The 13,382-nt window shown below is 36.6% G+C and overlaps 1 protein-coding gene across 1 annotated transcript in view; it reads right to left on the minus strand.

The window, feature by feature from the left end:
* Tenm1 (teneurin transmembrane protein 1) overlaps window positions 1-13,382 on the minus strand; it is a 788,119-nt gene that overhangs the window by 98,277 nt on the left and 676,460 nt on the right. Inside the window, exons 22-23 of the mRNA XM_010608026.2 lie at window positions 12,071-12,320; window positions 3,745-3,765 (exon numbers count right to left, since the gene is read on the minus strand). Of these exons, the coding sequence (XP_010606328.1) occupies window positions 3,745-3,765; window positions 12,071-12,320 (271 nt within the window). The remainder of the gene's footprint in view (window positions 1-3,744; window positions 3,766-12,070; window positions 12,321-13,382) is intronic.

The following is a 13,382-nucleotide window of genomic DNA, read 5'->3' on the forward strand; positions in this document are numbered from 1 at the left end:
AATTCATTCTCATATGCCTCTTGGAGGCTTTAGTCAGGTACCATGCCTAAGGGGATTACATATTATATGAATTTTTCGGTTTATGTGTCTGTATCCCCTTCAGTAAACCATGAGAGCTTGGAGGAGAGCAACGTTTCCTTGTTAATCTCTAATATCCTCAATGCCCATAACTCCACTTAGCACAGAGCTGCCTAAGCCAGAAACCAGAAGCTGTTCTTTTTTTTTTTTTGGTACCGGGGATCGAACTTGGGTCCTTGTCCTTGCAAGCCAGGCCACCGAACCACTGAGCTAAATCCCTGGCCCTAGAAGCTGTTCTTTTTCAACTACTTCTTTCCAAAATTATTCACATCCAGTGAAACAACATGTTTTATTTTTTTAATTCCACCTTCTAAAGTCATTTCTAATCTGCTCACTGATATTTATGTCTGATGTCAGTAGTCCAAGACACCATCATCTTTCATCTGAATGCCTTTCTTGGTATCTTTTCTATATTAGATGCTTACAAATTCATTCAAAAAGTCATATACTACGTGCCTATAATGTGTCCAAGATCTGTGGTATGGTCTAGAAACTTATGTGCAAGACAAAGCTTCATTCTTTATGAAACTCACAGTCTAGTGGGGGAGATAGATAATAAAAAGGGCACGACTCTTGTGAATCCAAATATTATGATAGAAAAGATAGAGGGAGAGAAGTGAATATAAAGACTTGTGAAATAGCAGCATTTATTATATTGTATTAGCATTATTTTTAAAAAATTATCGCTCCTATTAAAAGATAGATAATAGGAAACAAGGATATAGATCTTTTGCAAATGGTAAGGGAATCAAGAGATGGAAGGCGTTGAGAGGAGGAGGGGAAGGGGATATAGAAAGAATTAAGATATATTATATACACATAGCATCTACCCACAATGAAGGTAAACATTATGTACTGAAAACACACTCTAATAAAAATTAAAATTTCAATGAAATCATTGCTCCAATCCAGGACACCCAATTATATCTAATCACCCTGTCTCTTAGGTTCTTCTGGACTGTGTCAGCCTTTCACATTTTTCTTTGTTTTGATGATCTTCACACTCTTAGGGATTACTTTTCAGATGTCTCTCTACTGTAGTATGTCCGATAAGTGCCTTTTTGATCAAGTCATATCAAGGGTACAAACTATCAACATGACTTTATCACTGATGTGGTTGACCTTGATCTAGCTGAGTCAACATTTCTTTCTAGCATTATGAGATGATCCAGATTCATTTTGTATATTCCTTTCCCTGATCCTAGAATCAATTATTTCTTTCTCTCTCTCTTTCCCTCTCTCCAACTACACTGTGAACTCTTTGCAACAAGGGACTATATTCATTCTCTGTGTCTTTGGGTCTAAGCAGAGGGGCCTCACAGGATTGTTGTTAAGTAAGTGCTGAACTAAACTGGCTACAGACATGAAAGTAAGATGTAAAAGATTTCAGGCCTTGGCTGAATTTGCTACTTCAGGAAAATGGACGGGAAGTGGGTCATCAGGATAAAAATACCTTTAAGAGTGGCATGATCTTCATTGTATTTACCCTCTAAGCATATTTATGCATGTTAATAATAGTAGTAATTATTTTGGCAAATACCAAATTGAGACTCAGTTTACAGTTTTCATTGGAAAAAAAATCAGGTCCAGTCAGAATACTTCATTTTTTTTCTACTTACCTGCACTGAGATAAATTTGTCCGGTAGATTCCAGGGACTTCTTCAACCCTGGAACCACCATGTTAGATGCTGTACATAAATGGTAAAGGGCCTTAACACAGTCCGGTATTGATTTGGCAACTTTACTAAACAAGGCATCTCTGTAGTAAAGACTTCTTAAATAGTGGTTTCAGTGAATGCTTTTCACATATTTCACTCAATTTTTACCTTCAGAACAAAATTTCCCCAATGTGTTTAGATTTTTCTAGAATAAAGAAGGGGTTGCATCCCCCCTAAAAAAAACTGCAGTATTTTTGTAGCCAGCTTGTGCAGTTTCAGCTGAAACAGATTAATCATGCTTTGTTTAGGAAGAGACCATAGGCTATTTTTCCAAGAGAAATGTTATCCACACAAAAGTACTTTGGAATGCATTAGATTCATTCATTATTGAATATCTCCAATGTGACTGTGAGGAAAGTTAGAATTAGCATTCTTCTCAAATTTCAACTGGGGAAGCCCATACACTAGGGGGCTTGCCCAGTGTCACTAACAAGTCTGGGCCTTGCCAAGATTAGATTAAATCAATTAGATTAGATTAGATTAGACAATTGCAAAATACCACCAGAATGTTCTTGCTCTGAAAGTGAAAAAAAATAGGTGTTGTTGCATTTTGAGTTACATGCTTTATTTTGTTCAGCAATCTTTTTCTCAAACTTTGTGAACCAGCTTTTAGAAAATGGAACGGCCCAACATACCAAATTCAAACCTGATTAATGTTATTTTCTTGACAGCCAACAGTGAGGAACGTCCCCTATATTGGTATGTAATTTTTTGCCATTTCATGCCATTTCCCAAGTGTACTTCAATTATTTTGAGACTGATTTCTTTCTACTTTTTGAAAATATGCTATACCTGAGAAAGAAAAACCACTGTACTACATTCCAATTTTCCAATTTTCTTTAGTCCCTCATGTCTAAATTTATATTGCAATTTGAAATATGTGAAGTTATACATACATATATATGTATATATACATATATACATATATATGTATATATATATGTATATATGTATATATATAATTTGGGTGTTAGACTTACTGTCAGCTTCTGGTTAATTTTATATTCCAGCAGTGCCCTTCAAGTTAGAAGACTACTTCATGCGTGCTACTTAAAACTCACGCATATTGTTAAATGGATAATTAATGCTTATAATTACTACTGTGCAACTCTTTATCAGTAAGCAATTTGACAACTCGCTTAATTTGCTTAGGAAATCAGTTGTGTCAAAGTAGCAAGGGTGCTTTGGAATTTAGAACGCGGTAGCTCCCAAATTCAATACAAATTAAAAATCCTATTGGTGCCATTTTTATGACAATTGTCATTTGGAAGTACAAAATTTAATATTCTCCTTTCAATTTCAGGAATTTAGAACAGTTTTGACAACTGTAATGTATAAATAAATTGAATACAATTACTCATTATGATTAATTGTAGAGCAATGTGTGGCAGTGTCAGTAAACCGTAAATGGTCAATGTAGACTTTTCTACTATTTTTTGGTAGGAAGAAACAGAAACCATGACGTTACAGCAAAGAAAAAAAATATCTTATTAAAGAAGGTCATCATTGTCACTTTTTATACACTTGTCAATTGTATTTTTAGACCTAGAAAGATTGCTGTATTACTTCTCTACCTGCAACTTGAAAACATTAAATCTTTTGAACTTATGGACTCATTTGTGATAACACCTCAGGGAAAGATGATGAACTTATGGACTCATTTGTGATGTCACCTTAGGGAAACATGATGAGACTTACAGCCTTGATTTCCCATGGAGTACTGAACTGCCAGCTTTCACTTGTTTTCTTTTCCTTATGTGCTGTTCCTTCAGGAGAGGCAGTCCTCTTCTTTTGGAAGACACTTACCTGCATCATAATTTCCAAACTGACTTTCATACTATTTCTTTAACCTCATTTAAGAAGCAACATTTCCTTGTTAGCACATCATTAGGAGGTAACCTCCTAGGTTAAGAAGGGACATAGGCGGCATCCCAAGTGATTTGCTTACCTATGTCTGGTGTCTCTGTTTCTAGGGTGCACAAGGTATCCACGAGTGGCAAGTAAAAGCAAATAGAGAGTCATCAGTATAATTCAACAAACCAAATCTAACCAGACACACCAATCCCTAATTCACTTTGCTGCAATTAGAGAGTCCACAGGGACCATTTAGTCGGCTGTGTAACCAAAGTCAATCCATTCACTCCAGGCTTCTCGTCCTAAGATGTAAAGCTTGTTGTATGTCTTGCTTGGTGGGTAGGCCTAGTTCTAAGGCAAGTTTTTCAAAAGGTTCTGCCTGGACCATCTTCATTAGAGTCACTTCAGTTCTTGCCCATGTGCAGTTTCCTGGTGCTCTCCTCAGTCCCTAAATCAGAGTCCTGATATAGGGGTGGTGGTCTGTGGATTTTACTTTATTTATTTATTCTTTTTTGAGGATTTTATCTTTAACAAACTCAGCTGGTGATTCCGATACAGAATAAGATTCATCATAAGAACCACTGGGCTAGGAGTTGAAGAAACAGTCCCTGCAAATGATCTGATCATTCTAGATTCTGTTTTGGCAGCCACTCCATCAAAACATAAAATCACTATGTTTTGTTATCAAGTCCTGTGCTGGACAGACATTCTAACTCTAACCTTAAGCCACTTATCTGATCTCAGGGATAAGATAGGCATATTTATTGTGCATATTCCTTAACGATATTAGGAAGCTTCTCAACAAGTTTGAAATTATGAAGAGTTTTTTTTTTTTCCTGACAGAATGTCCCTGGCATCAGATCTGCTGCATTAAAGCCGCTTCAATAAAGCATCACCTACATCAACTATTAAAACCTAGTGTCTTCCATCCATCCATGCTCCAAGGGGGCAACTCTGGTGGGCGAAACAGAATTGTCAGCCCAGAAAAAGCAGAACATTTTGGCAGCCCCTGATCTGTGAGTCTCTTGGCAAGGAGTATTGCCTAGGGCGGTTCACTCTGCAACACCATAGAGGCTTCTCATACAGGGGGCACAATCTGTGTGCAAGTCTGACTTTGGGTCAAATCTGCCTGGAATTAAAAGGCTGTAATCATCTGTGAAATACAGCCACTTTAATTTTAAAAATCATTTTAAATCCGGGCTTTGTGTCATTTTTGAAAACAAAAAGATAACAAACATTTTTTTTTTCTAAACTAGAAAACAGTTTTAACCTTTGAAATGTCAGGGAAGAAGAAAAGATACAAAATTATTTCATTTGAACCATCTGCTAAAATGGATTCAACTCTTTTGAAAAAGAACCTTTCTGGGATTTTAGTAGCTGGGCCACAGGTCAGGGTCCACTGACTTTTCTGTTTCCTTGGCCCATCTCCAAAGGGTAGGTATCCTGTGGGCTGCCACAAGGTCAATCAGTAAGCATGCTGAGATCTGATTAGAAACCTGGCCTCAGGCATTTGCACCTTTTTCAGTTTCTTTGTCTCTTACACGCTTGCTTTTGTGCCTCTAAATTACAGGGTAAGTGTGCTTGAGGCTGGCTCTCATCACTGTAACACAATTGATTCTCCTGGAGGAAGTTTAGTTGTGAAAATGCTAGAAAGACCCATTTGTGTAGCTACAAAGGGCTTTGAAATTCTTAGGCCATGGTGAGGAGGAGGAGGGAGGGGGTTGGTTTGATTTTCTTGCAGCTGCTTCTGATCCTGCCAATAATGTCATTGTGAATTTGGAAAGATGTCCCATATTATGCAGAGCAGCTTCTCTCATTAACATCTCAGAGGGAGGAAGTGAAAATGACGGAATTTATTTCCAGTGTGTGACCTTGTTCTATCTCAGAATTACTTTTACTTAAGGATTTAAGACTGAACTACCACCAAAGGCAGCTTGCCGTCTAGCTAGTAACTGACTACATGCTGCGATGCCCATGTGTGAGCTCTTCGCAAGAATTTAAGCCCATCAGTGGGCTTAAGCACCTAGTAACTGAAGGACTTGAAGGCTGCCATGAAAGAGGAGGAGAAAGGAGTGTAATTGGAAATCTTTTTAGAGCAAGAGATACTCTTAATGATAGTATCTGTGGACTGATCTTTGATTTTCTCAGGATCCATATGAAGAAAAGGGACATCTACACTTATTTTTAATTTAAAAGAAAATTATTGAGACATGATTGATATACCATAAAATTTACCCTTCTAAAAAATATTCAGCAGGATCCAATACATTCGGAGTTATGTAACTGTTACTATTGTCCAGACCATTTTTATTTTCTTATGAAGAAATTCAGTACTGTTTGCTAATAGTCACTTCCCATTCACTACTCTCTCAGTCCTAGGCAATTAAAAATCTGATATCTGTCTCTACAGATTTGCTTATTCTAGATATATCACATAAATGGAATCACATGATATTTGTCCTTTTTTTTTTTTGGCCTGGCTTCTTTCATTTAATATAATATAAAGTTACTAGCTTTATATTTTTGTGAGGTGAACAATGGAAAATAGGATATATGCCAATACTGGAGCCACTGTCTAGTGGCTTGGCATAGTGGGAGTTTGAATGGTTTGCTTGGTCATAGCAACACTTTAACTTGTTCTTCATGCTCTCCTCAGCTTCTTCTCTTATTCTTGGCCAGGTATATTTGGTGGTAAGAACTGCCTTCCCTGCTTGTCTTTTTATGGTCTTCTTCCTTTACAAACCCAATGCTCACTCTTGCCTACCACTGACATCTTAGGGCTTCCCATCCTAGCAGTGAATATCTAAGACCCACTTGCCCCATGCTCTGGCTCTATCCCTCACCCTTAGCACAACTTACCCATCTTGTGTTTCAGAGCCCTGCTTTCAGCTAGCAGTCTGTGTGAGGAACAATCTGACAAATGAATGTATGTCCACAGACTAATGGATGGTTTTAGCTTTTCTGGCCAGTCTAAGAAAAACTCATACATTGGGACTCCAAGAGATACTATATCCTAATCCAAGGCAACACATTCTTTTAGGATGGATATTTTGGACACTGAGGATGACCATTGAAACTCTGGACACTGAAGATAACCAGTGGGTGAGATGGATGGAACTTTTGAGGGTCATTGCTTAGACATAAGCTCAATCTGAGGGGGTAACCACCTATTTTGTCCACATGTAGTATTTCTAGTATTTGCAGCTCCAGTGCTGTTGAAAAGAATATGGTTCATGGCCATTTGTCAGTTATTTGCAGAACTCTCCAAAGCCCAGGTTCCATTTGTTCTTTCAGCCGAGTGCTCTACAAGTTTCACTGTCCCTCAGCATGCTAACTGCCCCTAAATGGGTGCTATTTTAGGTCTGCTCCATTTCCAGTTCATGACAGGAGTCAAGTCCTGAGAACAATGCAAGAAATATTAACCAGTCATTGGAAAAGAAACAGTAAAATCTCAAGAGAAATTTTCATGTCACATTGACATTTGTTGAGTCCAAATTACTCAAGGTACCAAGAAGCATTTACCAGGCTCTTATTTTCTTTTCTCTTTCATTTTTAAGGGAAGGGTAAAATAAATATCTCGAGAATAACAGAATTTCATAAAATAGCAGCATAAGGTTTTTCATAATGAATAAATTGCTTCCAGTTATACTTCATGGCTTTTCTAATAGAATTGTGAAATTAGAAGATGAGAGGGGAGCATGGAGATCTTACATATTTGAATTCTTGCAAAGCACTTGATAGATGTCTCCTTTATTACTTATGTAATTATCCCTGTTAATTTAAGAAAACTGTAAAGTGGCCCTGAGCTCATGATTAATGAAAAAAAAGAAACAACCATACTTGATGAGAAATAGTTTAAGGACTTGAGAACTCTTTAACTGAAGAAAAAGCTTAAAAACTTATGATGTCTTTCTTCTCACTGAATATTTCTCCAGTAAAATAGATAAGTGACTTCTGGGCTGTCTCAGACACTAACATTTGCCACTCTTAAGTGGATGTTCATGAAGGTAGACTTAAGTTGAATACAATGAAGGGCTTTTATTAGCAGAGGCATCCAAAGATGCAGTCAGCTTTCTTGAGAAGTATTTAAGGTTCACATTACTGAAAGAGATAAAAAAGTAGAAATGACAAACTGGCAGGCATATACTGGGAATGATACTGGACCTGATACCTTCATGGATCTTTCTAATGTTAAGGTCACATATCTATGATATTACTTTTGTGCTGTTGAAAAGTGTGTGTGTCTGTGTGTGTGTGTGTGTGTGTGTGTGTGTGTATTCACATGTGGAGCAAATCTCTAGGAAAATGAAGACCTCAAATATCCTAAATAGGTCTGAGTCCATTTTTAAATTTCTTCAGAGAATATATTTTTGAAATCCTTCAGGTTTATTATCTCACAGACTTCTACCGAGAAAAGCTACTGAAATGTGTATTTATGGATAAGATCTGTAGAACACAGGCAAAGGAGTACCTGAATATCAAGAAATAGTGTGTCTCTTGGCAGATAACTAAAGACAGTGATATCATTGACTTTTCTTTTCTTTATTCAGCCAATCAGGGACCAACAAGGGAGAATATATGATTGGCAACCAACAAAATGAAGTTATTTTAAGGTAGACGAAAGAAGCTCAATTGGAGATACTCTGGCTCAGGAAGGATGAAATTGGAAAAATCTATAGTCTTTCAATATCTAAAATGTCAAGGGAAACCTGGAATTGTTAAATGTGGACCAAATATGGGACAAATGGAATGAGAGAAAGGCATCTATTAGGGGAAAACTTCGTGTCCTCTCAAAATGCATCAAACACTGGGCTGAGAACTACCCATCTGTGGATCTCAAAACAAGTAAATTGTATGAGACACATAAGAGGATGAAAGAAAATAAACTTGAATTCAACTTTATAGATAAAGAAGTAGAGTACAAAGTAATTACATTACATGATGTATAATGTGACAGCAGGTCAAGATCTAGAAGGTTCTCTATTGTTTTCTATAATCTGTTAACACTATTGCTCCTCTATTCACAATTTTGAATAGCCAATAAAAATGTTTATATTAGTCTGTGTTTCCAACGAAACACATGACTCAACCAAGTCAGATGACTAATTGAATAGTGCTAGGAGCAATTAAATTAATGATCTTAACAACAACAAGACGAACAACAAAAAACGTGCAAAATGAAGTTTCTATCTAAATACAGCAAAATTCAGTAACATGGTTCGTAAGATAGCATGATCTTATTAAATCAACTTATTCTTTCCTAGGAAGTTTAAATCTGGAAAAGTTAAAAAGCAAATATATAAATCCACCAAAGTTCTTTGAAAGATTCAATATACACACATAGGTTACTGGTCAGGACAGATGGTTTTTGACAAAAGTGAAACTAAAAAGAACTATATTAATTTTTGGGTAAACATGACAGATAATGTATGTTGACATAAATTGGTTTGATGATCTTGACTACATAGTCAAATAGTTCACGAGTTACCTATCAATTAGATCAAAAGGATTTTGTGTATCCAATCAGCTTATTTCTCAGACAGCCAGTCACAGGAGTGTTGGAATAGAGAAGAGAAAATTGTTTTTCTCATCTAATTTAACTTGTGAAATCCTAACCATGAGTCAGTGATAGGACTTTGATATAAGGACAGGCTGTTATTAAAATGGGGAGGGATCAAAGTAGGGGAAAATGGGATCACTTTAATCATATGTGAAATTTTGAGTGATTATTTGTCTGGATAATTGTTTTTTCAGGGAGAGGGCCCATAGCCTTAAACAGATTCTCAAAGAAATCTGGGACTAATAAAAAATGTTAAGCAAAATTATTCAAAAAACATCATAGGTCAAAAAAGCCAGCCAGGGAGATTTGGACTAAGTTAGACAGCCTGGGTGTATGCGTTCATGGTGTGTACAGGCCTCTGTGTCTGCAGATCTGTGACAATGAGAGAAAATGGTGTTATGGGGTAAGAATGAATAGAGGCATTAGACAATATTTCAAACTGTCAGGAAACTAATTTTTCTTTATACTGAGAAAATCGCTTTGCAACTAAGGTTTAAGCTATTCTACTTCGTACTTCAAATAACTTTCTGTTGAAGGTCATAAAGTACTTCGGAGTAAAATGCAAATTTGTGAATTGTTAAGGATCCTTGACCAAGAGAAAAGCTCATCAATGAATGACAATTGTTCCACTTTAGGTAAATTTACATTTAAATTACCAAGGGCACGGGACTAAATTTAGCTGGTGCTTCTTTATATTTTTATAGACAATTTTACTATATTTCTTTGAGCAGTTAGGCATATAGGGATTGGCTATACAGATGTCATAGGGTTAATTCCATGAGCTCAAGGAAGACAAGATGTTTGTCTACTTGACAGCCAGTATCTGCAAGACTGAAAATGTTAGATGTCAAATGAATTGCTCAGTGCTGCCATCCATGCTTGGCATCATGTAGATGTTCTAAACACCCTAAGTGTTTTGAAAACAATGTCAAATGTTGTATAAATAATTTCGTAATCCAGGCATATAAGCATCTTGGACTTCTTGCTGATTTTCCAGTAAGTAGGGGCCCAGAGAGATATATTACTGGAAGTCACAAGTCGTGAAATGTGGCATCCTGAGGTACAAGAACACTTGATTATGGTAGGGGGTTATGATTAGTACCTTTTTTCACTTGCTGGTTTTTTATCTTTGTAAAGTCTTAACAGTATATTTTTTATTAGCCAAGGGATTTAACAGTGTTCTTTCCTATGACAGTGTTTGCAATTATAATTAAGAAATGTATTAAAATTGGAATGAATTAATGTGAAAAATGGATTGGGGCTTGAGACTAGAAGATTTCCCCAGCTTAGTGTGAAGGAATAACTCAGTCTAAGAAAAGGGGGGTAGATTCCAAATCAAATATGCCAATCTGAAAAACTTTGAGGAATGCCATTATAAATTCAAATTTCCATGCTACAGTGAACATAGGTGTTAAATTAAAATAACACAAAGCTTCTCATGTATTTTGACTGGCCTTGTGTGTTAGCCGGATTTCTCTTTGTTAGGACATAATGTTTGACATACACAGTTTAAAGGAGGAAATGTTTTATTTGGCCCATGGTTTCAGTTCATATTTGGCTGGCATCAAGGCAGAAACATCATGGTGGAAGGCCATGGTGGAATAAAGTGACTCATTTCATAGTGTTCAGGAATCAGAGCACAAGGGAAGAGTGCCGGTGAAGAAATCCCCTCCAAAGGCATGCCCACGGTCATTCACCTCTTCCAATTGGGTCCCATCTCCCGATAGCACATTTAGCTATGGGTATCAGTGGAGTAATCCACTGATGAGTGTAATATGTCTATGATCCAATCTCTGCTCAGGGAGTCTCTTAGTCCTGTCAATTGGGCAATTAAGATTAACTGACATGCCTTGACAGTACTTGAACATGCAATTTTCTTCATCAATGTATCTGCTGTCTCAGTCACTATTTTTGAAGTCATGAAAAGATTCCTGAGGAAAAATGATTTTATGGAATAATTCCTGGAATGGCATCAAAATCTTCTGGAAATCAAAGAAACTTTTAGCTTAAATTTTCAGAGACATGAGTCAGGGTTAAAGCTTTCATAATCATTTAGAAAGAAAGCTCTACCGTTTTTACTCAGAAGAGAGGAAGCAGGTTTATTTATCCCTAATGGTATGGGGGTGGATACTTCCTTTTTCTTGGACCCCAGAGGGATATATTGTGTATTAGAGCCTCAGAAAGGCAAGAAATAAGCTGATGAAGTCACAGTCTATTTAGTTGTAATCTTTATATATATATATAAACCTCAGGATATGGAATAACAAAAGATATGAACTCCTTACAAAAGTGTTAGCATTTTTGTGCTCTTAAGAAAATTCCTAGAATGGAATAAGAAGATGCTTTCATCGTCACAGGGTTAAGTTTTTACAGGCAGAAAACTAATTCTTCTTTCTTCCTCATACCATGAAAAAAGATTTTTATTTTCTTCTTTATGAAATGACCACTTCAAAAGTTTGGACCTAAAGAATTTAGGAAGTTTAGCCTTTTGGATCTGGCTATACCTCTATCTGTTAACGTGGAATAGATATTATTTATTAGGGTTATTTATTAGGATTGGTTATGGCCATCAGTGAGTGAATTTCTTACCTGACCACTTGAAAGTATTGAGATCCATGTGTGTGACAACAATGTACACAAGAGAAGGCTTCAAATTCAGAGATATTAATATTTTCTGGTTCTCCAAAGGAGTGCTCAAAGGTTTCTTCAAGCAGGAGGAAGGGGCACATTGACCATTATTACTATTCTTGCAATTTAGGGTATTTTCTACACTTTCTGGAAATACCTCAACTCTTCATGTTACCTCGTACTTGTTTTGAAAAAAAATCCATTAGGCAAATGGAGATTAGAGGAGACTTACCTTAATTCCAAAATACTAATGGAGTTTCCTAAGGGAAATATTCGCCTTACAAAATTGAAGTCACCAACATAAACACTGCCATCAGGGCCAGCAGCTAAGGCAACAGGAGCAAAGAGTTTGTTGTTATGAGCTGGGCCATTGCAGTTGGTGCAAGCTACACTCCTTTGGTGTCCATTGCCCATTATGGTTGCTATAACTGGGGGTTGCTGAGAAACGAACATATTTTCTCCATTTCCTTTATGTATGATTCCTAGACACACAAAAATGGGGATTTTAAAAAAAAGTGATTACCACACAATAATCTATGCAATATTTATATTTTTTTCTCATTCAAAATGAAGAGTTTGGTTTTTGCATAACAGAAGCTGAAAGTGAAACACACTGACCTTCATTTCATTTACCTTCATAATTACAACAGATAGTAATGTAACACTCAGCCTCAGTTTGTCTTTCTGTGACAATGGGGAGTAAAATGAATCCCTTTAATGCTGATTCTAAATGCCTCAATTAAGTATTTTATGACTCACTGTTAGTGATCTCCTGTTCACTCTAGTCTTTGTGAACCATCTGCGGCTAAGTTTTTAATTCTGGTTGGCTGTCTCCTGATGCCTGGAACACACCTATCTGAGTTCAAATTACCCTCACTATACAACTGGTTCTTGAAAAGAGAATATCAGTCTATTTTAATACTATCTTTAGCAAAACACAATCACGAGACAATCATTTGTGAAAAGGAAAGAAGTCCTATGGCTAGAATGTACTTCAAAGATATAGGAACGGGAGTTGAATTTCCCACTTTTTTTGGACATATCTCACTATCATCAGCACAGGGAATTGAGATACTGTCTTATGAAAACGCTCTGCAGGCATTTTTGTTTGGGCAATCTCACCCATACCCACAGCTTTAACTCACATTTCTATAAGCTGAAACTTTGTCCTACCAAGAGCTTTCAACTGACATGCAATTTCCCAGTAGACTTTGCTTGGATGCCTCATGGGTACCTCAAAATCAAAAAGTTTAAAATTAAACTCACTATTTTTATGCATCCCTTACCAAACCTTCCTCTTCCTTCTGTATTCTCTTCTCATCCCATGAGTATCTCAGTCATATAGTTAACTAAATTGGAAATCAGCACCACTGCCGCTCATTGTCTAAACCTAATTAATTACCAACTCTCATTGAGCCTATCTCCTAAAATTTATTGAATCCATTTCGTCCTCATCCCAGCTATTACTGCTTTAATTCAGTTTTTCTTAAAATCACTGGTCTCCATTCATGCCCATCTCGAAACGATTGTCCATGCTTTTTCCA

This window comes from Fukomys damarensis, unplaced genomic scaffold (genome assembly GCF_012274545.1).
Source record: "Fukomys damarensis isolate Sample0158 unplaced genomic scaffold, DMR_v1.0_HiC HiC_scaffold_39, whole genome shotgun sequence".
Classification (NCBI taxonomy): domain Eukaryota; kingdom Metazoa; phylum Chordata; class Mammalia; order Rodentia; family Bathyergidae; genus Fukomys; species Fukomys damarensis.